The sequence below is a fragment of the Salmo salar genome, chromosome 17 (genome assembly GCF_965601325.2).
Source record: "Salmo salar chromosome 17, fSalSal1, whole genome shotgun sequence".
Taxonomy (NCBI): Eukaryota; Metazoa; Chordata; class Actinopteri; order Salmoniformes; family Salmonidae; genus Salmo; species Salmo salar.
Window position 1 is genome coordinate 4,035,063 of NC_138307.1, and position 25,859 is coordinate 4,060,921.

A 25,859-nucleotide genomic window follows, 5' to 3' on the forward strand; every position below is an offset into this window, starting at 1 on the left:
GCCTGCCGTCACTCACAATGCACTTTTGCAGCCAGGCACGTGTTTGTGACTGAGTGTGTGACATAGAAAATCGTTTGTGTCATTTAGAGGGAAAATGTGTGCATTTTAGCATTTGAGTCACTTTACAAAAGTTGCTAAAAGTTCCAAATATATTTTTTTAAAGTTGCTAAATTTGTTGCTAGGTGCTGTTTGAAACAAAAGTTGCCAGGGTAGTCTGAAAAGTGGCTAAATCTAGCAACAAAATGTCTAAGTTGGCATCACTGGTAATCATGGCCGGGTGTGGCCTGATATCATTGGTTAATTCTTAGATATAAAAATTATGTGGGTAAGACAAAGCACGAATCAAAAGTACGAATCTCGGAGCATCGTAGCACCATTAGGTACAACTCAACTTACATATATTTTGAAAGCAAACAACTCGATTTCGTCCCTACATTATGTCGGCTTTGAACATGTCACCCTCCCTAGGAGAGCGGGTGAACTCGACTATTTATTGTTAAAACGAAAGGCTGCCTGGATCTTTAATTTAAAAGATCCTTGCTCCCTTCGGTCTCAATGTAGACTTTGATCTGAAGCCATTATTGATTTTGCTATTGTAAATGTTTGTAGGCCTATGCAGCCAAATTGTATCTATGATCGTATGCTTTCCATTCATGTTTTTGGTATGTTATTTTTACATCTGAGAATTAACCAATGATATCAGGCCACACTGGCCATGATTACAGACACCTGTGTGTGTGTCCTTTGACGCTATATAAACTAGTGACCCTGCAGTGTTTGTCATTATACCCTGATGCAGACCGCTTGTCTGTCGACACGTTGGATATTAGGTTATTACATTATTGCATGTCAGAACTATAATTGTCATGTCAGAACTATACCTATCATGTAGTGAGAAGGCACTGCAAAATGTAAAAAGCAACATTTGTTTTTGTCCATACAATCTACGTCAGCTGCTCAAACAATTCTGTATCCAGAGTATCCACCTAAGCGTCATAGCATGAGTTTCTTTCTACCTCAAAGCTTCAAAACACACTAGCAACGCTGTGTATTCCCACCAACAGACCCAAACCACCAATGCCCATACACACTTCCATGTTGGATCCTCCACTATTCTTGAACCATTTATGCTACAAACCTCAAATCAACGTTGACATGTGCAGACGGTCAACTTAGATTGCTTCAACACAGCTTTTTGCTACCATTCATACTGAACTATGAAGCTTGTTGTATCCCCATTCATTTCAATGGCGGAACTGCCACAGAACTGTCAGAATGTTCAAACTAAAGCTATTAACACAAATCAACTTCCAAAACGTACAGACTGACCCAATTTAGATTGCCTGAAAAAAATACTTTTGAAAGCATGTACACTTTTTGTACTACAACAATATTAAATGAGCTCCCAATGCATTAATGGTAAAAAAAAATAAAACATTCTAGACCCATCTCTTTCACCATTTAAGCTATCAACACCAAATCAACGTTGAGACATTCAGACTGAGCCAACTTAGATTGTCTACATTCCGATTTTGTATCATATTTATACTTTTTGAATTATAACGATTTTAAATTGGCATAAATTAACATGGATTTGAACCACAAGGTTTGAATGAGAACCACAGGAATACAGTGGCAGTTATTTAAAATGGTCCTGCTCCTTGGTCAATTAAGCAACACGACAAACTTTAGAACTTTAAGTAAACTATAAACGAACAATAAAATTTTTTTATAATACATTTAAAAAAGAAAATCGCCCGAGGTTCCTTGATATTAGGGAGTTTTTCCTGGCCACTGTGCTTTCGCCTCTGCATTGGTTTCTCTTTGGTGTCTAGACCGTGTAACTGTAAAGCACTTTATGTAAAAAGGGCTTCATGAAATGCATTTATTTACTTGGGCTTTACTGAGGGGACAAAAAGTTATTGAATCTTGTCGTGCATTCTGAAATGTATTTTTTTCTGTTCCTCGTATCTATTGATCTGCAACATGCATGTTGTAGCACAGGGATCATCAACTACATTCAGCTGTGGGACAATTTTTTCCTGAGCGAATGGTCAGGGGGCTGGAACATAATTACAAATCATTTGTAGACTGCAAATTGACCGCAAGAAACCCAAACAGATAAAATATTTGACTAAAACAGCAATTTCAAACCTTACATGTGTGGGGATACTTTGAAACAGATTTCCAAAATTGTAAATCACTTGGAGCTGATTTGCTGTACTTTTTATAGTCTTATGTCCAACAATAAAACAAAAATAAATAAAATGCTTTACTTAGAAAACGTTGGGCCACATAATATCAGCCGCGGGTCAAATTCGACCCATGGGCCGCCAGTTGGGGAACCCTGTTGTAGCATGTCTGTCATTCACCATGTCCATAAGAGCATTATTCATTTGGACATTTTGGCCATTAGCAGACACTTGTCCAGAGCGACATACAGTCAGGGCATTAAACTAAGGTAGGTAAGACAAGCGCATATCGCAGTCATTATTCATAAATAAGGTCATTTCAACAAACATCCTTTCCATTTTTTCTTTATTTCAATAGATTTTACACTATCTTGCTGGAACCAAAACATTTGACTATAGTAACATAAAATAGCACAAACTATACGCACAAAGAAAACAGAAAAATGGTTACATCAAAACTAAAAATCCAATGAGGGTCTTGTCTTTTACTCTCTCTCTTTGCAAAGTAGATGGGATACTGCATTTCTGATGGCAAAGCAGTCTCAATTCATTACCTGGGTAATATTCAATAGTGCACACTGTAGCGAAACGTTTTGCAATGTTAAACGAAAACAAGCGTTTCTTATTGGACAAGTTCAGTTAGTCCCTTCCGTTTCGGCACGTTTGCTTCCTAGTGAATACGACCCTGGCGGCAGTCCTTTTAGGGACCGACCATTCAGCATCGCATGTTGGCCACAGCCCTCATCGTCAAGCTCTCTACAAGGACATAATAGGGCCCTGTTCCAATACTTTAACAAATGCATCGTTCCTTCCCCCTTCCTTGAAGAAATACCTAATCTGACATGGCCGGATTGGGGAAAGCTACGTGATAGAACTGTTGCTTACACCTACCAAATTGTGTTAGATCAGAAAGTAAGTAGGGAAGGGTTTGTTATTAAAGTATTCGAACGGGGCTTAGAACACAAGACTGCTTTCTGTACAGCAGTCAATCCTTTTGGCCTCACCTTTTAAAAATGAAAAAAAGTAAAAACTTCAAACAATTTAATTCATGTATATAAATAAAATTAGTTTTAAGTTTACATTTTAGCATTATATATGAAAGTCTGTTCAGCAGAGACCACTTTACAGCCTTTAAAAGTTTATTTTTAACAGCTCTGGAACATAAAACCTTAAGCACGATGGACTAACGACAAGGCAAAGTGTTTGGATAAGCTGTGTCTGCTCAGCTGACCCAAGTGCTTATATATTTTTCTCTTATCATCAGTCAGTCAATGTCAACGCATTTCATATAAATAAATTACATTTCTCAGCACAATTCCATTCTCTTGGGCACAACCATGACCCCATTTGAGGACAACTTGGATTTTTGTCTCATGTGCAGACGATTTTTTGTGTTTTTCGGTATAACTAGAAACATTCAGTACGTTATCGTTTATTAATAAAAACTTTTTTTTTTTTCATGCAAGATGCTCAAAGGTTATTTCTCTGATAGGAACTGGTAGTGACTATTAAACAGAATTACTGTATTACTGGTGTATAGTAACTTTGCCATACCTAATGAAATTTTCATCGGTAATAATGAAATGTTTTACTTTACCGGAAGAAGTGCAATCCTTAACTGATGATAAACAATTTAACAAACTACATTCATAAATATTTTTCCATTGGTGTGCATGAAACCAGTGGTCCTTTCTCAGGGGAAAAGTTGTACATCTTAACTATTCAATTAATAGATCATTTGTTATAATTTCATCCTAAATATCATTGGTAACTTTGTCTATTACATCTTAAGTGTTAAAGTTACACCTTTACAGAGGCTGCTAAGGAAAATTGTCATAATCACGACAAATAAGAAATGTTGAAATCTGCTTTACAATCTAGTGATGTGTGCAGTGTTCTAGAAAAAAAGTAAACTTAACGATTAGATAATTTACAAAAATACAGAACTTTAGTAATTGCAACTTTATGTTGCCACAGCAACAACTTAATATTGTTATGAAATACTAGAGTGAAAAGTACATATTTTTAAAATTATTTTTTGGGTAAAATGTCACCTATACAATTAACATTCTTGTTTTCTTTTCTCTTTTTTTGTTGAACAATAGAAGCAATTCTAAAGCCTTGCTCATTACTGTAATGCGATGAACTGTGTTGATGACAAGGCAAGGGAGATCCAGTAGCATTCTATTGGTGGCTTTTTAAGACTCCACCCCCTTGCTCCTGATCTGCATCTCATTGGCTGACTAAAGAGACCAGACCTTGTAGGGACGCACAGCTCAATAAATTACATTCATTTCAAAATAGAATAGGTTACATCATTCTGACTCATTTGACAAAACAATAAAATACGATAACTTACCAAAAAATATCTTCAATCACCTTCCACACCAAAAATTACATTAAAACTGTAACTTTTTAGAAGAAAATCTCAGTGAACGTGAACAAAAAGAAAGAAAAAAATAATTCTAAGACCAGTGCCATATTATTTTGTTAACCAAAGGTGTCTCGTTGTGGATTGTCTGTGTTGATCAAGCACCATGAAAATATATGTCATGATTCTGATCTTTTTTGTTGAACACACATACACAAGGTAAATAATTGGTTGTGTAGTATTAAGAAATGTGATTTAGAGTCAAAATACATACATCTCATAAAACATATTAGGTAATAACGTGGAGGTTGGTTTAAAACAATGCTAGTACACAATTAACTATATCATGGCATAAAATAACGGATTGTTCTGGTGACACACATACCTTGATGCTTAACATCATAAAATAAATCATAAATCATAAAATAAATGTGAATACATTGCTGCTACAACCATGAATATAAACTCTCAAAGTATGAGACATGTTACATACATTACACACACACACGTCACAATTTCCTGTATTCTCAATCACTTTTTCCAATGTAAACTACTAAAAACCTATGGTAAGAACAAAATATTACATCATGAAATATTTATTAAACATTCTACCAAGCTATCTTGGTTAGTTTATATATTTTCTTTTCAGAAAGTTACTTTTTGTCGTGTTAAATATATGCTTACAATAACACTAGGGTACTACTTTAACCATGGCATCTGCATGAAAAGTGAATAGTCTTTTCTCTAAATAGGTCAACATACTTTTGGGAACTTTGCTTGAACCATCCTTTTGTATATTCTTATTTTTTCTTTGACAAAGTATGTTTCTCCAGATGCTTGTTGTTTTAAAGTTAAAGGATTTTTAGGCACTTCTACAGTTTTTCTCAAATAGAAACAGGATTCTCGGTGATAGCAGGGTGACGACTGACAGTCACAGATAGCCCTCCAGTCAAAAACTTCAAGTCATCTCACGACAATGACTAGCATCTTCGAACGCACCTTTTTTTTGTTGAGTCGTAGCACTTGTTTCACCCCTAGCCGATCTCACCCTTATCCCTCCTTCTAGCCCCACCCCTAACTCCCCCAAAGGCCTTGTCCCTGTGGTCTTGACTTTGGGGCCTCTGGTGGACTTACAATCTGTCTGTTGCAGACTGCTGGCAGATGTCCATGGCGTGGCCCATCAGGCTGAGGCTCCCTCCTGCCATATGCTTTCAGCCACCCGCAAGCTTTCGTTAAGCCCTTGGCACACAAACCGGAGCCATAAAGGCTAGTAGCACTCCCTGATGCCCAGTATAACTCTCCCCAACACCGACCCCTGTGAGGCTCCCACCCAACCAACCACATTCACAAATACAACCACAAGCCAATGTCAGCACCCATCCAAAAGTAAAACAGAAAATTTAACAAAGGAGAAGAAATTGAAATTCTAGGTTATTTTTCCCCCCCAGACGTGCACAAAAACGAGGCCCGACTGCACGTTTTGGCCACGAAGCTGTTCCACGTCTGTTTCCTTGCAGACCGACTCCGATCGCTTCTGTCCGTCAATCTGTCAGTCGCGATAACTTTCGTTTGGCAAGCCGTTGGTTTTCCAGAGATTAAATGTTGGCAAGTGGTTCATATGGAGCACATACCACACCGTTTTAAAGGGGTGGTGGTGATGGGGGGTGGGGGAGCACGTTCAAATCATCGTTAAGAGGACAGTCATTGAGTAAACATTAGCCTATAGTCTGCCCTAACATTTGTCTTTTTAAAAAGAATTAAAACAAACAAAAAGTAAAACAATCCCTTCTAGCTTGGTCTGGAGCGCCAGTTGCAACCAGGGGCTTCTCTGTGACTCTCCTGTTTAAAACAATTAAGCACTTTTGACAATAAGCACTAGCTCTCTTATAGTGCAAATAAGGTGTTTTCAAAGGGTGAACATTTGTGCAGATCGAGGTTCCGTTTTGAAAACAAAATATAAAAGGACCCATATAACTTTAACAGAGAAAACAATAGTTAAAATGAACTCATCACCATCTCTCCACTAAGTGTATGTCGTTCAGTACATATCATTTTTTTGTCATCATTTTCATGGCAATAGTTTCCTAGCAATACATATACATCTTTTTGTTGTGTGTATCTTATGGTTAATTGGTAGTATTACACTCTTAGCATGCAGGTTGCTGTAGTGGAAGGGGAAGGTAGTATGTACAGAAGGGCTGTTTTGGGCTTTGTAGTGCAGCTTCTTGACACTCCATTTCTTTCCTGACAGTTACTTCAGGATAATCTGTGGGAGAGGTGAAGAAAAAGAAAAATGGAGAACAAAAACATTAGTTCATTGTCTAAACTTTTTCAAATGATTGGCTCCATCTCATTTAATCTTTCCGTGATTTCTCACATCTGATCCCCTCTGATCCCCTCGCCTTCTTCTCAACCATATTGGAGGAGAAGATCCAAGTTCCCTCTGACCGAGAAGAGAGGATGCAAGGAATCCAGGAAAGATTGCACAAGAGCCAGATTGTCGTTGTAGGGTGGTTAAAAAGCCAATCCCTAACATACACTACATGACAAAGTATGTAGACACCTGCTAGTAGAACATCTCATTCCAAAAACATGGGCATTAATATGGAGTTGGTCCCTCCCTTTGACGTCAGGTCTCCATGCAGGCCAGTCAAGTTCTTCCACATCAATCTTGACAAACCATTTCTGTATGGACCTCGCTTCGTGCACGGGGGCATTGTCATGATGAAACAGGAAAGGGCCTTCCCCAAACTGTCACCACAAAGTTGGAAGCACAGAATCGTCTAGAATGTCATTGTATGTTGTAGCGTTAAGATCTCCCTTCACTAGAACTATGGGTCCTAGCCCGAACCATGAAAAACTGCCCCAGACAATTATTCCTCCTCCACCAAACTTTACAGTTGGCACTATGCATTCGGAAGGTAGCATTCTCCTGGCATCCACCAAACCCAGATTCGTCCGTCAGACTGCCAGATGGTGAAGCGTGATTCATTACTCCAGAGAACACGTTTCCACTTCTCCACAGTGCAATGGCAGTGAGCGTTACACCACTCCAGCTGACACTTGGCATTGTGCATGGTGATCTTAGGCTTGTGTGCGGCTGCTCGGCCATGGAAACCCATTTCATGAAGCTCCAGATGAACAGTTCTTGTGCTGACATTGCTTCCAGAGGCAGTTTGGAACTCGGTAGTGACGGTGGCAACCGAGGAGAGACGATTTTTACAAGCTACACGCTTGAGCACTCGGCAGTGCCGTTCTGTGAGCTTGTGAAGCCAACCACTTCACGGCTGAGCCGTTGTTGCTCCAAGACGTTCCACTTCACAATAACAGCACTTACAGTTGATCAGGGCAACTCTAGCAGGGCAGAAAATTGACAAACTGACTTGTTGGAAAGGTAGCATCCTATGAAAGTCACTGAGTTCTTCAGTAAGGCCATTCTAATGCCAATGTTTGTCTATGGAGATTACATTGCTATGTGCTCGATTTTATACACTTGTCAGCAACGGGTGTGGCGGAAGTAGCCAAATCCACTAATTTGAAGGGGTGTGCACATACTTTTGTGTATATAGTGTATGTAATGTAGATCCTGCAAGCTCATAATAAGTCATTTTAATGACACGAGTGGAGTCATTTGACTTATGAGCAAAAAAAATGATAAAAGAAAAGAAAAAGCTCAATGTTATATTGATGTTGTGTGATGTCCCGTTGGCTCCTAGTCGCTTACCGCTGGTTACCCAGACAGAGGCCCTCTCCAAACCCCTTGCCTCTACCCCCCTAGGCACTTCCGTAGATCCAAGAATACTAGATGGGTGTAAGTAATATCAGAGGAAAAGGTTGAGCTACATCTATCAAATTCTTTAAAATATACAAAATAGGTCAACTGTTTAGGTGGTAGGGTCTAGGGGTCGTTTTTGGACAGGACCACAGAGAGCAAATTATTGGCTTATCATGGCGGTGAAAGGCCTCAGTTAGAAAGCAGACAGACAGATGACCTGGCGGAAGCATAGAGGACCACCATGATGCGCTGTACCAGCTACGGCATTGAAATAATGACGTTTGCCTTTTAGACATTTTATTTCCATGCGTTACAGATCAATGCTAGCAAAGGCAAAAGGTCACTTCACACACAGAGGCTGGAGATGCATGCATGCTGGGAAATGGAGTACACAGATATCACTGATGAGGACAGAAGTAACAACAGATAATCAGTAAAATGGAGTGAGTGAATGGGTCATGATGGACAGAAAAAAGGAAATGACAAGTCAGCGGTGGATGCCTGGCCCACCATAAAAGAAAAGCCAACACCAGATGATGTTGTGCGTGACACTTGATTGCTTTTTGTGCCTATGATGGCACTTTACGGAAATCCTTATTGCAGACAGCAGCCCCAAAGGGGACATAGTACAATCATCCTGCAAATATGTGAACCAATGTCTACGCTAATTACTTTTTCTAACCAATGTGACAAAACCCACAACTGTATTTCCCAATTCAGCCAGAAGAGGGAGCCCCCACATTCGTGTCAGGGCAGTGAGAGGTTTGACCTGCAGGTACTTATGATCAAGACTATTGTCTGTGGGGCTGACGCCAATTAGTCGAAATGTAAAACAATTTATGCTTGATCTGAAAATGTGGTCGGAGGCTTCATATGGAGGGTGTGACGCAACTGCGGAGCCTCCAGACGCATCCAGAGGCCAAACTGAGCTCTGCGTCGCATCGTCATGCGCCTCACAAATTTTGTAACAATGTGGAGGGCTCTGCATAGCTCCGCATTGACATGATTGGTTGACGGTAGGTTGGGGCGGTACATCCTGCAGAAAACAAAACTCACTTCCTTGACAACAGCTCTGCACTGCTCCGTGAAGCGCAAAAAGTATGAATGCCCTGACTTCTGCTGAGGCTGTATCAACGTAAATGCTGCATGGCCAAGGCCAATGCCGGATTGACCATACGCCCAGATGCACAATGCACTTCTCACCAGAATACGCTCTCTCCCGCCAATTTGTGCACATTCATTATTTCATAACTTGATTGTGTGAATTGTTTGCATTTGATTATTAGTGTATAACAATTCTCCATTACATACAGTACCAGTCAAAAAGTTTGGATACACCTACTAATTCAAGGGCTTTTCTTTATTTTTACTATTTTTTACATTGTAGAATAACAGTGAAGACAAACTACGAAATAACACATATGGAATCATGTAGTAACCAAAAAAAGTGTTTAACAAATCAAAATATATGTTATATTTGAGAATCTTCAAAGTAGCCACCCTTTGCTTTGATTACAGCTTTGCACACTCTTGGCATTCTCTCAACCAGCTTCATAAGGTAGTCACCTGGAATGCATTTCAATTATCAGGTGTGCCTTGTTAAGTCAATTTGTGGAATTTCTTTCCTTCTTAATGCGTTTGAGCCAATCAGTTGTGTTGTGACAAGGTAGAGGTGGTATACAGAAAATATCCCTATTTGGTAAAAGACCAAGTCCATATTATGGCAAAAACAGCTCAAATAAGCAAAGAGAAACAACTGTCCGTCATAGCGCTTGAAGGTCAATCAATGCGGAAAATTTCAAGATCTTTGAAAGTTTCTTCAAGCGCTATGATGAAACTGGCTCCCATGAGGACCGCCAAAGGAAAGGAAGACTCAGAGTTACCTCTGCTGCAGAGGACAAGTTCATTAAAAGTTACCAGCCTCAGAAATTGCAGCTCAAATAAATGCTTCACAGAATTCAAGTAACAGACACATCTCAACATCAACTGTTCAGAGACCGTGAATCAGGCCTTCATGGTCAAATTGCTGCAAAGAAACCACTACTAAAGGACACCAATAAGAAGAAATGACTTGCTTTGGCCAAGTAACTCGAGAAATGGACATTAGACTAGTAGAAATCTGTCCTTTGGTCTGATGAGTCCAAATTTGAGATTTTTGATTCCAACCGCCGTGTCTTTGTGAAACGCTGAGTAAGTGAATGGATGATTTTTGCATGTGTGGTTCCCACCGTGAAGCACGGAGGAGGAGGTGTGATGGTATGCAGGTGCTTTGCTGGTGACACTGTCTGTGGTTTACTTTGAATTCAAACACACTTAACCAGCATGGCTACCACAGCATTCTGCAGTGATACGCCTTCCCATCTGGTTTGTGCTTAGTAGGACTATCATTCCTTTTCAACAGGACAATGACCCAACACACCGCCAGGCTGTGTAAGGGCTATTTTACCAAGAAGGAGAGTGATGGAGTGCTGCATCAGATGACCTGGCCTCCACAATCACCCGACCTCAACCCAATTGAGCTGGTTTGGGATGAGTTGGCCCGCAGAGTGAAGGAAAAGCAGCCAACAAGTGCTCAGCATATGTGGAAACTCCTTCAAGACTGTTGGAAAAGCTTTCCAGGTAAAGCTGGTTGAGAGAATGCCAAGAGTGTGCAAAGCTTTGATATGTTTAACACTTTTTTTGGTTACTACATGATTCCATATGTGTTATTTATAAAGTTTTGATAACTTCACTATTATTCTACAATGTAGAAAATAGTACAAATAAAGAAAAGCCCTTGCATGAGTAGGTGTGTCCAAACTTTTGACTGGTACTGTATATCACCAGTAGTACATTTACTGTTAATTCCTATAATTTCTTATCTACAAAGTTTGTTACTTTGGTTATGGTCATTTCTGTTAATGCATTCAATATCATTATTCCAGTCTTCCTGTTTTCATTGTCAGAGTGGACACATTGTTTGCAGAGTGCACAACCTATGCTACACTTGTAAGAAACAAGTTTTGGTTTATTTGATTCCATTTACCAGTTTTTTTCAATTGAATTATTGTCTTTTGTTTGGACCGCTCCTGTCAACGTTGAGTAAGGATGCGCACACATAGATGTAGACGTATAGGATAGCTGGCCTGCATGCAAATGTAGGCATATACATGTGCCCATTTGGGGATCTGATAGTATTTCTGATTGGCTTAACGCACCACCACTAATGACCTGTGGAGCTTCTCAAAGTAATGTGTTCTTCAGCTCAAACAGCAAGCAAACAACATCTGTTTTTACATCCATTGAGAATTACAATAGTTCCTTAATGCATTTGAAAAATCTTTCCTGCTCTCTCCCTTTCGATTATCACCCAGCGTGAAAGTGAAAAATCGCATCCTCTGATTCAGTGGAAACGTCATAAAATAGGGCTACCTGATTACAGCTTATCAGTGCTGGAGTTGGACTGAAATAAGTTCCGGTACTCATTTTGTGTGCTGGTACTGTTTATATTTAGGAGCTCCACAATTCCTTTTAGCTAATATTCTATAAGAGGAACAGGAGCTCAAGCAGTAGAAAATGTGAGGTGTCGGTAATCAGCTCCGGTGAGCTCCTGCCCAAGTCAAGCTCTGCTTCTTATCCCTTGTGCAAATAGCCTACAGCTGTGTCTGTCCCGAGCTCACTGGCGTGGGAAACTGAGGGCCCAGAATATTTTATACAGTTAGCTAGCGTGAGCTTCAGCCGGACCCAAGTTAATACAATGTTTCAAGTTAGTTGCAGTCAGGCCATGCGTAGCCAATGTGATTTATAGGATATTTATTTTGATCAGGATATTTTCTACCTGCAGGTTGCAATAGTTTTATTTGTTGGCTTTATGTAGGCTATTTTTACATAATTGGAAATGGCAATATAAGTTACTTTTTAGGCTTGAATCATTTTCATTTAGATAGAATTTTGATTAACCACATGACTTTGACAGTGACTTTCACGAAAATGTGCATATGAAAACCATAACTGGGAAGCAGATCGGTAGAAGTGGTAAGATAAAATGGCATGCCACATAAAAAAAACGATGCCGACTCCCTTCGTGTAGACTATCACCGGCAACTTCAGGAGAGTAATGGCAGAATCTGCGAAAGCCAGCAGGAGGAGAATAGGGTCAGGTAAGTTTTTTTTTTTCTTCTTCTGGCTATCTAGATCTCTGTCGCCCTCTTGAGGCATTTGTCTTATTTCATCAAACCGTAAGCTTAAAGCATCAGACAAGCTCAATGCATTTAGTTGATTTTATTAAAACACAGGGCTTGTCTATATATGGTAAAATAGAACCAACGATTTTCGGTTAACCAAGATTTTCTTTTGTTGGGGACAGCCCTAATTGTCTGTATTTCAAGATGACCTTTAGAAGCTAAAAACAGACTACGTCGATGAACGGTTAAAATCATCGGGTAGCATATTAAATCGCTACATGTTGAATCAGCACCGTTCGTCAACACCCAGCAGGCCAATATCAGTTATGGTGTGTCCTGTCCTTTAAAGGTCCAATGCAGCCATTTTAATCTCTATATCAAATAACTTCTGGGTAACAATTAAGTACCTTACTGTGATTGTTAATTAAATAAAAGAAATAGCACAAAGCAGTCTTGGAGAGGTCTGAGTGGGGATGGAAAAACAAATGAGCTATTTAATGGTTTGGAACTCTTCCTTATTGGTCTAACATATATTACCAGGCAGGCCAAAACTCCATCCCACCAAAACATGCTGAAATTTCAGCTAAAAGGGCATTATCATCATCTTCGCAATGTCACAGTATTATTCCAACCTCATAGTGTGGAAATATATAGAAAACACAGGAAAATCACATTGACTGCACTGGGCCTTAAAAAGAGAGTCCACTTCACCTATGTCAAACACGCTACGCTGTTTCAAACCAAACTATTAAAAATCTTACTGTGAAAACACAATGTATATGATATATTATAGATAGACAACTCATGTAATACTGTAGCTGGGTTGTGTCTGGACTGTGACGGCATATACCCTGAATCCCTATCCATTGCTTACACCTATGCACTCCGCTCAGATCCACACAAGTGCATAGGGGCTAGGGGTTGATTTGGGATTCAGGTTAGTCCCCCATATGGAACACTTTTCCCAGTATAGTGCACCACATCAGTGATTAGGGCCCAAACGGCTTTATGTGCACTGTAGGGAATAGGGTGCCATTTGGAACGCCCTCTGGAGAGGCTACAAAATGGCGATGGGTGTGTGTTTCTAAGGTAATCATTAAAAATCCTTAAGGGCAAAGTCATATTTCTCCCTGGTCATGGTCCAAAAACAGAACAATATCAAGGAAATTGCTAGTCATGAATGATAAATAGCAAGTGGGACTGCTTATTGAGTTTTGAGGAAAATGGTGGAGAGACCTATCCGCAATAGTAGACCTACAATAATAAAACATCATAGGCAGCAATAATAAGTCATGTGCCAGTAATATTATTAGCGTGGTTGGTCATACAGACTAGATGCTGGGAGGAGAATCAGTATAGAGAGAATATTTTTTAGAATATCAATTGAAATTCTAGAGTCTTGATTAAAGGCGTCTAACATGTTAAAGTTTCAGTGCCTTCAGAAAGTATTCACACCCCTGGACTTTTTCCACATTTTGTTATCACCGCCTAAATTTAAAATGTATTAAATTGTGATTTATGGTCACTGGCCTACACACAATACCCTATAATGTCAATGTGTAATTGTGTTTTTCTGTATTTTTTTTAATAAAAAAATGAAAAGCTGAAATGTCTTGAGTCAATAAGTATTCAACCCCTTTGTTATGGCATGCCTAAATAAGTTCAGGAGTAAAACATGTGCCTAACAAGTCACATAATAAGTTGCACTCTGTGTGCAATAATAGTGTTTAACATGATTTTTTAATGACTTCCTCATCTCTGCTTCAGTTCTTGAGTGGCCTGCCAAAGCCCAGACTAGAAGATTTCTGTTCAATGTTACTCCCCAACTAACTTAAGAGACCTTGAAAAAAATCTGCACAGAAGGGAGAAAACCCCCAAATCCAGATGTGCAAGATTGGTACATACCCAAGATGACTCAAAGCTGTAATCGCTACAAAAGGTGCTTCTACAAAGTACTGATGCAGGGGTGTGAATACTTATGTAAAGGAGATATCTGTATTACATGTTCAAAAAGATTGCGAAAATAAATATAAAACATTTTCATCCATTTTGAATTCAGGCTGTAACAACAAAATGTGGAATAAGTCAAGGGGTATAAATACTTTCTGAACGCACTGTATGATGTGTAAGAGTACATTTTCTGGTCCATTTTTTGACCAAATAAAGCCTGGGATTTAAAATATAATGATGTGAAACCAACAGAAAATCAACCATCCCTTTCTACACTGAGAATCTCTCAATATAAACCAATTTGAGGGAACAGTGTGAAATAATGAACATTCACCGGCAACCGGAAGTCTTGATGATCATGGAACGACGTCATCCGTCCAATACATTTCTGGGAAAGCTCACTGACCACTGAGATGTAAATCAAATCTCATCAAGCCTGTAACGTGGCCACCGCTCAAAGCCTTGCTAAGTGGGTTTAATGGGAGACTGATTGTTTGCTGCGGGCACTCCACCTGGCAGTGCACTGTAATTGTCAGGTTTAATAAACGAGGTTGTGTGTGTGTGTACGTCACCCGACTTACGCACCCAACTGCAACTTCCCGGCCCCTGCTGATACAGAGGCATGCGTCTAGCTAGTAACTGTGCTTATCTGGAGCCATTTTAGGTCTTTCTGGAGGCATCGTCCTGTCTCCTGTAACACTAATATAGCAGAGGTGGCCACCCTGGATCGACAGTTTCCTCAAGGCTTTCGTCCTCACCCATCACCGCCAAGCCGAACAAGGAGTCAGAGAGTGAAGCTGCGTTTTCTGACAGGAGCCAACATGGTGGATGGAGATGGAGTGGCTAGGCTTTTTTTAGGTGGAAAAAAAAGTGTATGTGCGTGCGTGTGTCACGAAACATACAGGTGATGTTTCTAACGCAGGTGAAGAGGGAAACTTGACATCAAAGTAAAGTGGATGAAAAACAATATACATGCAAAACAAAAACTAGGATCTAATGCAACACAAGACAACTATTATTTGCAAATGTGAGAGCTCTGAATAAGTGCTTCACTGGGTCATTGTGTGACACGCCCAATAAATTACTAAACATATACTTGTACAAAACGTACAGCAGTCCTCTGAAATAAAAGCCAACACATTCTGACACCTGTGGCAGACATTGAAATATACCACAGTAGCAGACTAGACTAGAGCATGAATGAGTTTCCCTGTTGGGACAATAAAGTTTGAATTTAATTGAAGGATGTTGAGGTTGGGCTCAGCCATAGAGTTGGATAGAGGGCACACTTGGCCCAAAGCCTGTTTTAACATAGGCAGCGCCATTGAGGGCTTTCACCATTTTGAAGTAGTCAACTCTTCTGCAGTCATAGAAGTAAAATAAGAAATTGACTACTTTAATTGAAATGATAGTAGATCAGCTCGATGGACTATGGTCGTCAAGCACTTATTTAGAGCTCTGGGACTGTATGAAAGAAAGCTTTAAAATGAGCAAACCTGATTGGCTGGCGCTGCTGCTGCGTAGGGGACACTTGTGGCAGGAGTTGTTGTTGCAGAGATAGTAGCAGGCGTAGCACTGTACATCATGGGTACTTTTTCAGGAAGGGGGGACCATGGAAGCAATGAACAGGTAGGCAGTGTGGTAACCATGGCAACGTGTGTTGATTGTTTGGTTGTTGTGGTTTTTGGGCATGAAGCATATTACAGAGAGGGGCGAGCCAACGTTAGCCCAGCGGAAGGCGTGCACATCACAATGCAAAAGCGAGAGAAAGCATGGGAGAAAAGAGAAAGAAAGAGAAAAACCTGAATTACAATCAAGGAAATTTGGCCCGACAATCAGTTGTTCCCAGAGGACTGAGTGAGATATGATGAGTGCTATTATAAGATTGAGATTAACTAGAAAACTATTAGAGCCCCATCAAGATCGAGAGCTTTTCTACCAATTGTGTTCACCCTCTTTCTATTTGTCTCTGGGATCAACACAGCACAGTAAACAATACAATATCTACTTTTCAACAAACAATTCATTTGGAATGCATTTAAAAAATATATATACTAATACTGATAATGTTAAGAATAACACTTCACATTTCATAATTAGGGTATAAGACAGTAAGTAGCTAATTAACAATCACCTCTTACCGGGGAGTTCAAATTGACATGTAGGACTTTGCAGCACTTTGTGACGCTTTTCAGTAAAAACAATCAATCATGCACTCTAGCCCAATGTTCTACAACCGTGCCTCTCACTGTGTCACAACATCCATGAACTTTGTGTCACCTGTGAGTGCTTACATCTCCCGGCCTGTTCCCGTTCTCCCCCCAATTTAAAAAGGCTCCATGGTGAATTTTCCCCTAGGTACAGATCTAGGATCAGCTTCTCCTCCCCCAATCCTAACCTTAACTATTAGTGGAGACCCAAGATCAAAGTCTAGGGGCAACTTCACCCTAAACCTTTAAAAGAATATGTGAGAGAATGAAAAAGGGACAGGAAGGAACCTACCAAGGCTGCTAGCAGGAGTCATGCACAAGACTGACCCTGTGTGATCATGCAGTGGAAGAGAGTGAACAGAGGGTTAATAAGGGAAGGAGAAAAACATGTTAGAGAAGAAAGACAGAGATTTTGGTGGTAGCCTGGTCCCAAATCGGTTTGTACTGTATGGCATGCCATTGACCATAGGAGCCGGCAAGAGAGCACAAACAGATCTGGGACCAGGCTAGAGATTTTGGTAGCTAGCTATATAAACAACATGCCTTTAAACAAATTTCACAAGCCTGCAATTGGTATAACTGGACTGTGCAGTTTGACTCCATTTGTAGTCTTATGCCATACTTTATGCTACACATCCAGGCTGTATCACATCCGGCCGTGATTGGGCGGCGCACAATTGGCCCAGCGTCATACGGGTATGGCCGTCATTGTAAATAAGAATTTGTTCTTAACTGACTTGCCTAGTTAAATAAAAGTCAAATAAAAAAAAAGAATGTCTGGTCTGTAAATAAATGATGAAAAAATGTGTTCTGGAGGGGGTGGGAAGGTAAGGTCACACATTCTACAAATGAAACTTCTTCAGTGTCAGAGGTTAATTAGCCTCAGATCGCAGATGTGTGTGTCATCTTGCCAACTCCTATGGTCTCTGTCACAGCAGACACATGGCGTGACAATGGCAATAGGAGCTGGCAAGACAGCACACACATTTCTGGGATCAGGCTAGAGAAGGTTAAGGGCTGGATGCTTGGGCCATGCAGTGAGAACGAATCAGACCTGAGTTCAAATAGTATGTCTTCTTTAAAATGACTTTATGCGTTGGATCTGGAGTGCCAGATGGGCAGGGTTTGCACTTTTGGTTCAATAAAGCACAGCTAGAGTTTTCATAGAGAAACCGATATTAATTGAACTCATGTGTGGTGTGTACACAGCATTCTGAACAAGCTTCCTACACTAGGAAAGGAGAGGAAGGGTGTAAAAGCCATGGAGGATAATAACACAACCATATCTACATGTACATACTACCTCAAATCAGCCTGACTAACCAGTGTCTGTATGTAGCCTCGCTACTTTTATAGCCTCGCTACTTTTATAGCCTCGCTACTGTTTTTCACTGTTGTTTTTATTTCTTTACTTACCTATTGTTCACCTAATACCTTTTTTGCAAGTAAGCATTTCACTGTAAGGTCTACCTGTTGTATTCGGCGCACGTGACAAATAAACTTTGATTTGAACACTAAAGAAAGGAGTAGGTAGGGAGGGATAGGGGGTTAGGGAAGGTAGTCTCATCCACAAGTGGCTTAAAGGGATTGTTTGGGATTTTGGCAATGAATACCTTTATCTACTTCTCCAGAGTCAGATGAACTCGTGGATACCATGTGTATGTCTCTGCGTCTAGTATGAAGGAAGTTAGAGGAAGTTTAGCGAGCCAATTGCAACTGGCGTTAGCGCAAGCTTAGTGCAAAGACTGGAAGTCTGCCGTTTTATAAGTAGGCCATAAAATGCCTAGTGTACTTAATATAATCATACAGCAATATATCCCATCATCAGCCACAAAAGAGTTTTACCGCTGTGATCAAAGGATATCCATGCCTCTACCTTGTCCTGGCACCTGGCTGCAATTACACATTTATATGAGAAGCGAGCATACCGTGGCTGCATTCCGAATGGCATCCTATTCCATATCTAGTGCACTGCACTATTTTGAACAGGGCCCATATCAACTTGATTTCCACTTGAGGAAAAGCGCTTGAGCGCTCTGTTGGTTTAAAGAGGGACTGGCCTCAAACTTTTGGAGAAAATATGGGGAATATCTTATTTCCTCACAAGCTCACCTGGTGAAACCTTTTAAGGGTTATATACTTGAATTTTGCCCTTTGATGCTTTTATGGGGAAACGGAAAGTTGGGGAAGCTCTATCCAGTGTGTGTCTACATGCTACATGGGTGTGTATCTGTGTACAAAAGTGTGTACAAACGTGGTGTGTGTGTGTGTACATAAATGTGTATAGGTGTGTGTGTGTGTGTGCCTACATACTATGTGTGTGTGTGCGTGTGTATGAACATGTGTTGCGGGCGGGTGTACCCCCTACCTGTGGGAAAGCCACAGAAAGCCGTCTGCTGCTGCAGCTGTGCGTTGGCCAAGGCCTGCTGGTAGTGCAACATACTGGGGTGAAAGAGTGAGCTGGCCCCGTTGCTCTTCTCAAGTGCTGGTCTCTTTGGTAGCGGCTGCAGGCAGCCGTGGGGGAACGCCTGTACGGGAGGGACGAGGAGACGTTAGATACAATGAGGCGGAGGCCTCAAAAATGACTACATTCACATGACTATTCTCTATACTATAACACGAGAAATCACACTGCTGCTCGTGGTCTTTTGTGGCTACTAGCTACAAAACAGCACAAAGTTACGACAGAGACGTCACAATGGCAACTTAGGTTTAAATAACCACATGGGGACAATGAAGGAACTACACACGATATCTAGCAAGGCAATTATAAAACAATGATTTACAGTACAGTAACAAACTAATTGATACTTGGGAATTAACATTCTCATTGTTGTTATACGATCAATCAAATGTAAAGCATACTAAAATAATAACTACAAGAATCATATTAGTGGATATTAATTGCATAATACAAATACTTGGGCATTTAAAACAGCAAAAAGCCAAATTAAAATTATTGTGAGTTGCTACAGTACATTAAAGAAGCTACATGCAAAGCAAAAGGTGAAAGGTCAAAGTACCAGTTCTACAGTTGCCTCGAGGGGTCGCTTCATTGCTTTGGCAGTCGACTGAGTCTTTAAATAGCAGGCAGCGAGCACATGATGGCAGTGGGCCAATGGGAGTCAAGCGTATTAACATACAGGTAACAGCAAGCAGAGGTGCGTCATGGGGGACAGCATTGCATTGTGGATAGGTGAGAAGGAAAAACAAAACAAAATAATCTGAATGCAGTATACCACGTACAAAACAATAGGCATGCACATAAACAAAAAATAGTTTGTTTGTTTAAAGAAACATATCGCTAAAGTTCTGAATTAGTACGAAAGCAAAAAAAGCATCTACTATACCTTTGGTTAAAAAGTTTAAGAAATACAAAGATTTTCAAATGTACTTATGAAGTAAACAAACTATTTGGATAGCAGTTATTAGTTCTGTAAAGCTAGCTACTTCTTTACAAGTAAATCAGCTATCTAATCAATCTATGTATCAAAATATCTTGGGGGTATTATTGATATAAACACAATCGACATTCAGTTGGGCCAAATCCTAACTTGAGATCTGTGCGCATAAGTCAACATTTTTCATAAATCTCCCTTTGACATCGTGATTTACGTGAAAGTTTGAGTTATGTTCGCAGACCTAAAAAGGTAGGATTCAGCCTCTTCTGTAAACACACTTGTACACTATCTGCTGTATGGAATATTGTTGGCTCTGTATTCGGTGCTTTGGTGTGTCTGGCCACCATGACAGAATAGGATGTGAGTGCAACATACATTTTTCACCGAAAAACCCTAGTCTTTGCTCTAGCCCTTACTATTGTGTTCATAGAGTTGAAAGGACTGGATAGGTGAAAGCAAACATATTAGAGGGCTAGGATGGAACCATCACCGTCGCTTAAACCTATCCAGTCCTTTTAGATCTGGGAAAACAAAAACAAGATAAGGGGCTAAGGGAATGGGCTACTAGGGACTAGATGTTCTCAGCAAGTGAGAGTTTCTGCTCAATGGACAATGGAGAATCAAAAGTATTGTTGATTGGACAATAAAGGACCACATGTCTTGTTGATTGGAATTATTAGCTTTTACAATAAAAGCAGTGCAATTTGGAACCAATGAACATTTCATGGAGACCATTATGACCAATGGTTTGATAGAAGATGCCCTATGGCAGACAATGGTAGAATGGACAATGTTTTGGAAGCTGGTCAGTCACATCCATTTCAGTCATGGGGTAGAAAAATTCTGATTTAGGTGGTAAAAGCAAAACTATTATTTTTCTTTCCATAACTGCACTAATACATGAGTGAACCCAAATGTGTAACTTGTTAGTGTGTGGTTAATGGGCAACTTTGGAGAGGTGAAAGTCAAAATGTGAATTGTAACAATATCTGTTATTAGGAAAGTCATCAGAATGTGGAGCTCTGTTTATTCTACATTCCTCTTGGATTCTACAGTAAAAAAAAAATAATGGATATTAGCTCAATGCAACAACATTTAAAGAAGATTTAAAAAATGACGTTTGTTTGTTTGCAAGCCTTCTGAATGAAACCAAATCGATGACATTGCACAAAGGAAACAGCAAACATCGATGGGACAACCAAGGCACTTATGATTACTAGACCATGCACAAGCCTTTCCTTTACGTGTAGGATAATACTAAGATTTTTCGGTAACACTTTACATTAAGGTACCTTTTATAAAGGTATTAGGTATTTTATAAAGTGTTACCATCATCCCAAATGAATACACCTCAGATTCGGTGTTAGATTCAGACTGAAATGTTATAGTTAATGGAAGCAAATGGAGGAGGGGGTAGAAATATTCTGTTTTAATTAAGGGGGGGGGGCAAGCAAAGATGACAGCATTCAACTTGCGACACGACAGGCTATGAAGACAAAATGGAGAAAAATGAAATCAAATGATAGTCTCAGTGTAACTGCAGACCGTAAAACTCAACCACCTCCACCTGTTGTTTATAATCTTATGTACTATAAACTTCGTTCTGATGGGGTATATTTCCAGATGACCAAATCTTTGGGGAATGTAAGCTCATGATACATGTATTGTTGGTACAGCTCCGGGCACTAAAAAGTTACACGATGCATGAGCAACATGGCACTCTAACTCCTTTTGATAGTTTGTCACAACAAACTGTACTATGGTACAACTTTTCAGTGCCCATAACTGTATCTAACTTAGGACAAGAGTCTGGTCGAGAGGTTAATCCTCTCGCTTCCGGAACCATATGCTTCCCCCTTCGGCAGGGATTCGGTTTTTGCTCCTATCCTGTCATAAAAATGATAAATATACATAAGTTCTCCTTTATAAAAAACTAAAACCGTATCTAACTTACTGTACCTTGTGTCAATACATTGTAATGGCTTTATAGTACATGATACATTTATTGTGAGAATTGCAGTGGGGAAATGCTCCCATAGAGCTGACTAAAAAGCTCTCTGTCCTCCGGTAAACCGTAAGCCCTGTCGCCCCAATATTTTATCTCACGTCACACCAGCTTAAGGAAACAGAGCGCGAGTTGTCAAACTCATAATCATGGCTTCAGCACTGGATGACGTGTGTTTTCCTATTGTTTATGTCCTTTGTCTTTTAAACCATAACTGTGCTCGAGTCATCTTTTCACCTAGTATCAGTGGAGGTGCGGTTGGGTTTTTAGAGCAAGCAGCGATGGACGAGCAAGCTGATGAGACGAAAAGCATGCTGGACGATGCCATGGAATCAGACAGCAGCGTGAGAGCAGTGACAGCACAGTGTGAGTGACAGCGGGCAAGACAGAGCCAAGTTCACCCATTCAACAGCGACTGACTCGGGCCAATGTGGACACGAAGTATAGTGAGAGGGGAGGGAGGGTCACAGCCTCGTGAAAGTCCTATTGCCAAAACCTGCTCCTGCCTGCCTGTCTCTCTGCCTGCCTTAGTGAAGGGGGAGGGTCCAATAATGAGGGAGTGGACCAATGGCGTCGCATTCTCATCCATCTCTCTTGATTCAATTTGTACTAATCTGCAGAGATCTACACTTATCATTGAGAGGAGGGTGGGCATCGTCTTTGTATGTATGATCAAGGGTGAAAAAAAAAGCTCCTAGCCTGAAGCTAATAATAGACTTCGTCCCAAATGGCATTCTAATCCCTATATAGTGCACTACTTTTGAACAGAGGGCTCTGGTCAAAAGTAGTGCACTATATATGGAATAGAAACCATTTGGGATGGGCCCTGGTCAAAATTAGTGCACTATATAGGGAATAGAATCCATTTGGGATGGTCCCCGGTCATAGACTGTTGTGGTCGTGTTATACATTCACTTTACCTTCTCTAAAGCCTGATAACTATAGAGCCTATACAATGACCTGAGGGTGGGTTGAGTGGTCACATTTCCGTGAATTGTATAGAAGCGTCCATTATAGTATTCTAGGAAGATGGTATATCAACTGTATGGAAAAATAAAACAGTGCTCCACATTTTATGTACTTGTGTTCTTTTGTAGATGTGTAAAGTAGAATTTTTAAGATTTAAGTTTGTGTACTTTACCAAACTAATCGTCTATAGTTGATTACATATTGTAAACATTAGAACAGATATTTTTTGATCTGGCCCTTTGTCAGGTGTGCTGTCTGACATTGCTGGGGCTACAAAAGTTTTGTAATTTTCCCAAAAGTCCCAGGTTTTCCAGAAATTACCGTTCAAGGATTTCCTCCTGATTTCAGGAATATTTCAACCAGGATTTTGGAAAACCAGGGAATTTGGAAAAGTTAGCAGATTTCTGCCACCCTACTCTAGTGTATGTGCTGTGAGGTGCTCACTACTCTACACTACAGGCTGTGAGGGGGGCGGAGGGTCTCACCATGGCGGCAGCTTGTGCGGCCACGGCTGTCTGGTTGGCCTGGTGCTGCGCAGCCTTGATCTTGGCCTGCAGGTGGGCCGGCGGGTGGAAGTACTTGCACTTCTCCCGGGAGCAGCGTGACTTGATGTAGTCCATGCACACGGTCACCGTGTTGTCGCTGGTGTCAATCATAGGGCTGTCGCTGGGGTGAGCGAAGCGGCAGTCCGTCTCGCCACGCGCGCAGTTGCCCCGCTGGAACTCCCGGCACACCTGGGAACGAGGGTGGGGTGCACACGGACAAACAGACACACACAGACAGACACACACAAATATTGGCTTAATATATCATACAATATAATACACATACCAATAACATAACAACAACTTATCATTGGGTTTATAACTATGGACTGAATAATGAACAGATTGATGTGTTTATCTATTCAGAGCCTGGGCGTAGTCAATCACAGGGGGCTTCACTCACAGCCTGGGATGTAAAACAACACCGCACACTCACTAAGTGTGGGGAGAACACTCACGCACATGTGCACGCAAACACACACTCAAATCCACACACACACACACGCAAAGACACACAAAGCAGAGAGAGAACACACACAGCCCCTCTACAAACACGCGCAGAAGGCGGTAAACAGTCTCACTTAGCGTGGGGAGTGTCCCCATTCCTCAGTGGAACGCGGCCTCTCATTAGCAACCACATGGCTCTGTTGCTAAGTGACGGTACTTTGAGATAAACACACAATACACCTACACTCCGAGGTCTGTCTGTGCTTGCCATCCTTCCAAGGCTATTCTTTGTTTTCATTACGACACAGTGGCCTGGGTGCTTTGTTGTTGTATAAACAAAACCCCCATTGAAATAACCTCATCTATCTTAAGTAGATTTAAACAACGGCGAGGTCTAGAATTCTTGGCCAGCGCTCAAGTTCTTAAAGTCATCTATTCTTTCAAAGTCAAGGTGTGTGGAAAGGGAGTATGTAAAATATACATGTTATCTCTCTGATGGGTGAGGTTAGGACTAGGTAAAATAAGATCTGTGTTAAAAGGGGTAACTTCTACCTCAACCTAGGTGGGTAAGGACGATGTCGTGAGATAATTATGGAGAGGCTTTCCCAACACCTCGTAGGGCAAACTCTCTTGATTCCTTGTATCGTCACTGCCCAGAGGCCGGCTCTCCTAACTCCTGGTATTGTAATTGGTTAGTTGGTGATGTCTCCTAACTACTAATATACTAGGACTTCTGGTATTGTTGTTGGTTAGTGGTGGTGTACCTCCAGCTTGTCCGTGCGTAGCAGCTTCTGGTTGGAGGAGGAGCTCTGCATGGAGCAGGGAGGGCTGCCGGGAACGATGATACTCTGGGTGCTGGGCTGGAGCATCTCGGTGGGCATCATGCCCATGCTGTGGGTCATGTGGGTCAGGTAGGGAGCATAGCTCAGACCCGGGCTGGAGCCCAGGCCCTGGCTAATAGGAAACGACTGCTACCAAGGAATAGGGGGTGAGGTGGGGGGAAGAGGGGAGACAGAGAGGGATAGAAATGTTAAAGTGGTGAGAGAGAGAGAGAGAGAGAGAGAGAGAAATAATCAAGTAGTCCATTACTCACCATGGTAGGCTGCATGGTCGTGCCAGGGAACATGAAAGGCATCTGTTGAGCCAACATGGCTGCTGCCGTCTTCTGTTGTATGAGGTTGTTGCGGCCGTTGATCTCGAGCTGAGTCTTGAGGTGGGCCGGGGGGTGGAGGTATTTGCAGTTCTCTCGCGTGCATCGGCCCTGAAAAATACAATAAAAAATACATTAACACAAGTTAAAGAAAGACCTTGTTAAAGACCTAGATTATGAATAAACCCTAAAGACAGGTCAGAGGTTAGGCATATGCAGACAGACTTCAATACATTGAATACTGAGGGGCAACATTGATATTCACAGCTGATGCTTTGCAGCGGCTAATGGGGATCCTAATATCAAAACATACGGGGAGTCGTGTGTATCGGCCTCAGCAACCCGGCGGGGCTGCGCGTAGCTAGCTCAGAGGTTTGAGCTCGCTAGCTAGCTAGCTGCTTCAATAAAGGATCTTTAAAACCTTACAATGTGTAGCTTTGGCTTCAACGTGTTTTAGCAAGATAATGACGCCAAAGACAGAACAAGGCACCAGATATTTTACTGGATGTAAAAATCTGAAGCATCCGGTATCTATCTTCTGCTGTTGAAATGCCTCACCTCCACACCACCAGGCAGTAAGGGGAGAGCAGTGACCTAATTAGCTGAGCGCCAGCTCCCCAGTCACAGGTTCATGCTGAAATAGGACAACCTCCCTACCAGTCCACTGACAAACCAGCATAC

The 25,859-nt window shown here is 41.0% G+C and overlaps 1 protein-coding gene across 13 annotated transcripts in view; it reads right to left on the minus strand.

The window, feature by feature from the left end:
* Positions 1-2,521: 2,521 nt before the first annotated feature.
* Positions 2,522-25,859, minus strand: part of LOC106575106 (muscleblind-like protein 2a) — a 75,657-nt gene continuing 52,319 nt past the window's right edge. For 2 of the 13 annotated variants that reach the window (XM_014151301.3, XM_014151300.3), the window contains 8 exons: positions 25,122-25,289; positions 24,793-24,999; positions 23,522-23,770; positions 19,685-19,738; positions 19,030-19,189; positions 16,954-16,989; positions 15,948-16,042; positions 2,522-6,829 (listed from right to left, as the gene is read on the minus strand). In XM_014151301.3, the coding sequence (XP_014006776.1) occupies positions 6,815-6,829; positions 15,948-16,042; positions 16,954-16,989; positions 19,030-19,189; positions 19,685-19,738; positions 23,522-23,770; positions 24,793-24,999; positions 25,122-25,289 (984 nt within the window). In that variant the 3' untranslated portion in view covers positions 2,522-6,814. The remainder of the gene's footprint in view (positions 6,830-15,947; positions 16,043-16,953; positions 16,990-19,029; positions 19,190-19,684; positions 19,739-23,521; positions 23,771-24,792; positions 25,000-25,121; positions 25,290-25,859) is intronic. The other 11 variants (XM_014151302.3, XM_014151308.3, XM_014151306.3 and 8 more) reach the window with 11 other exon arrangements.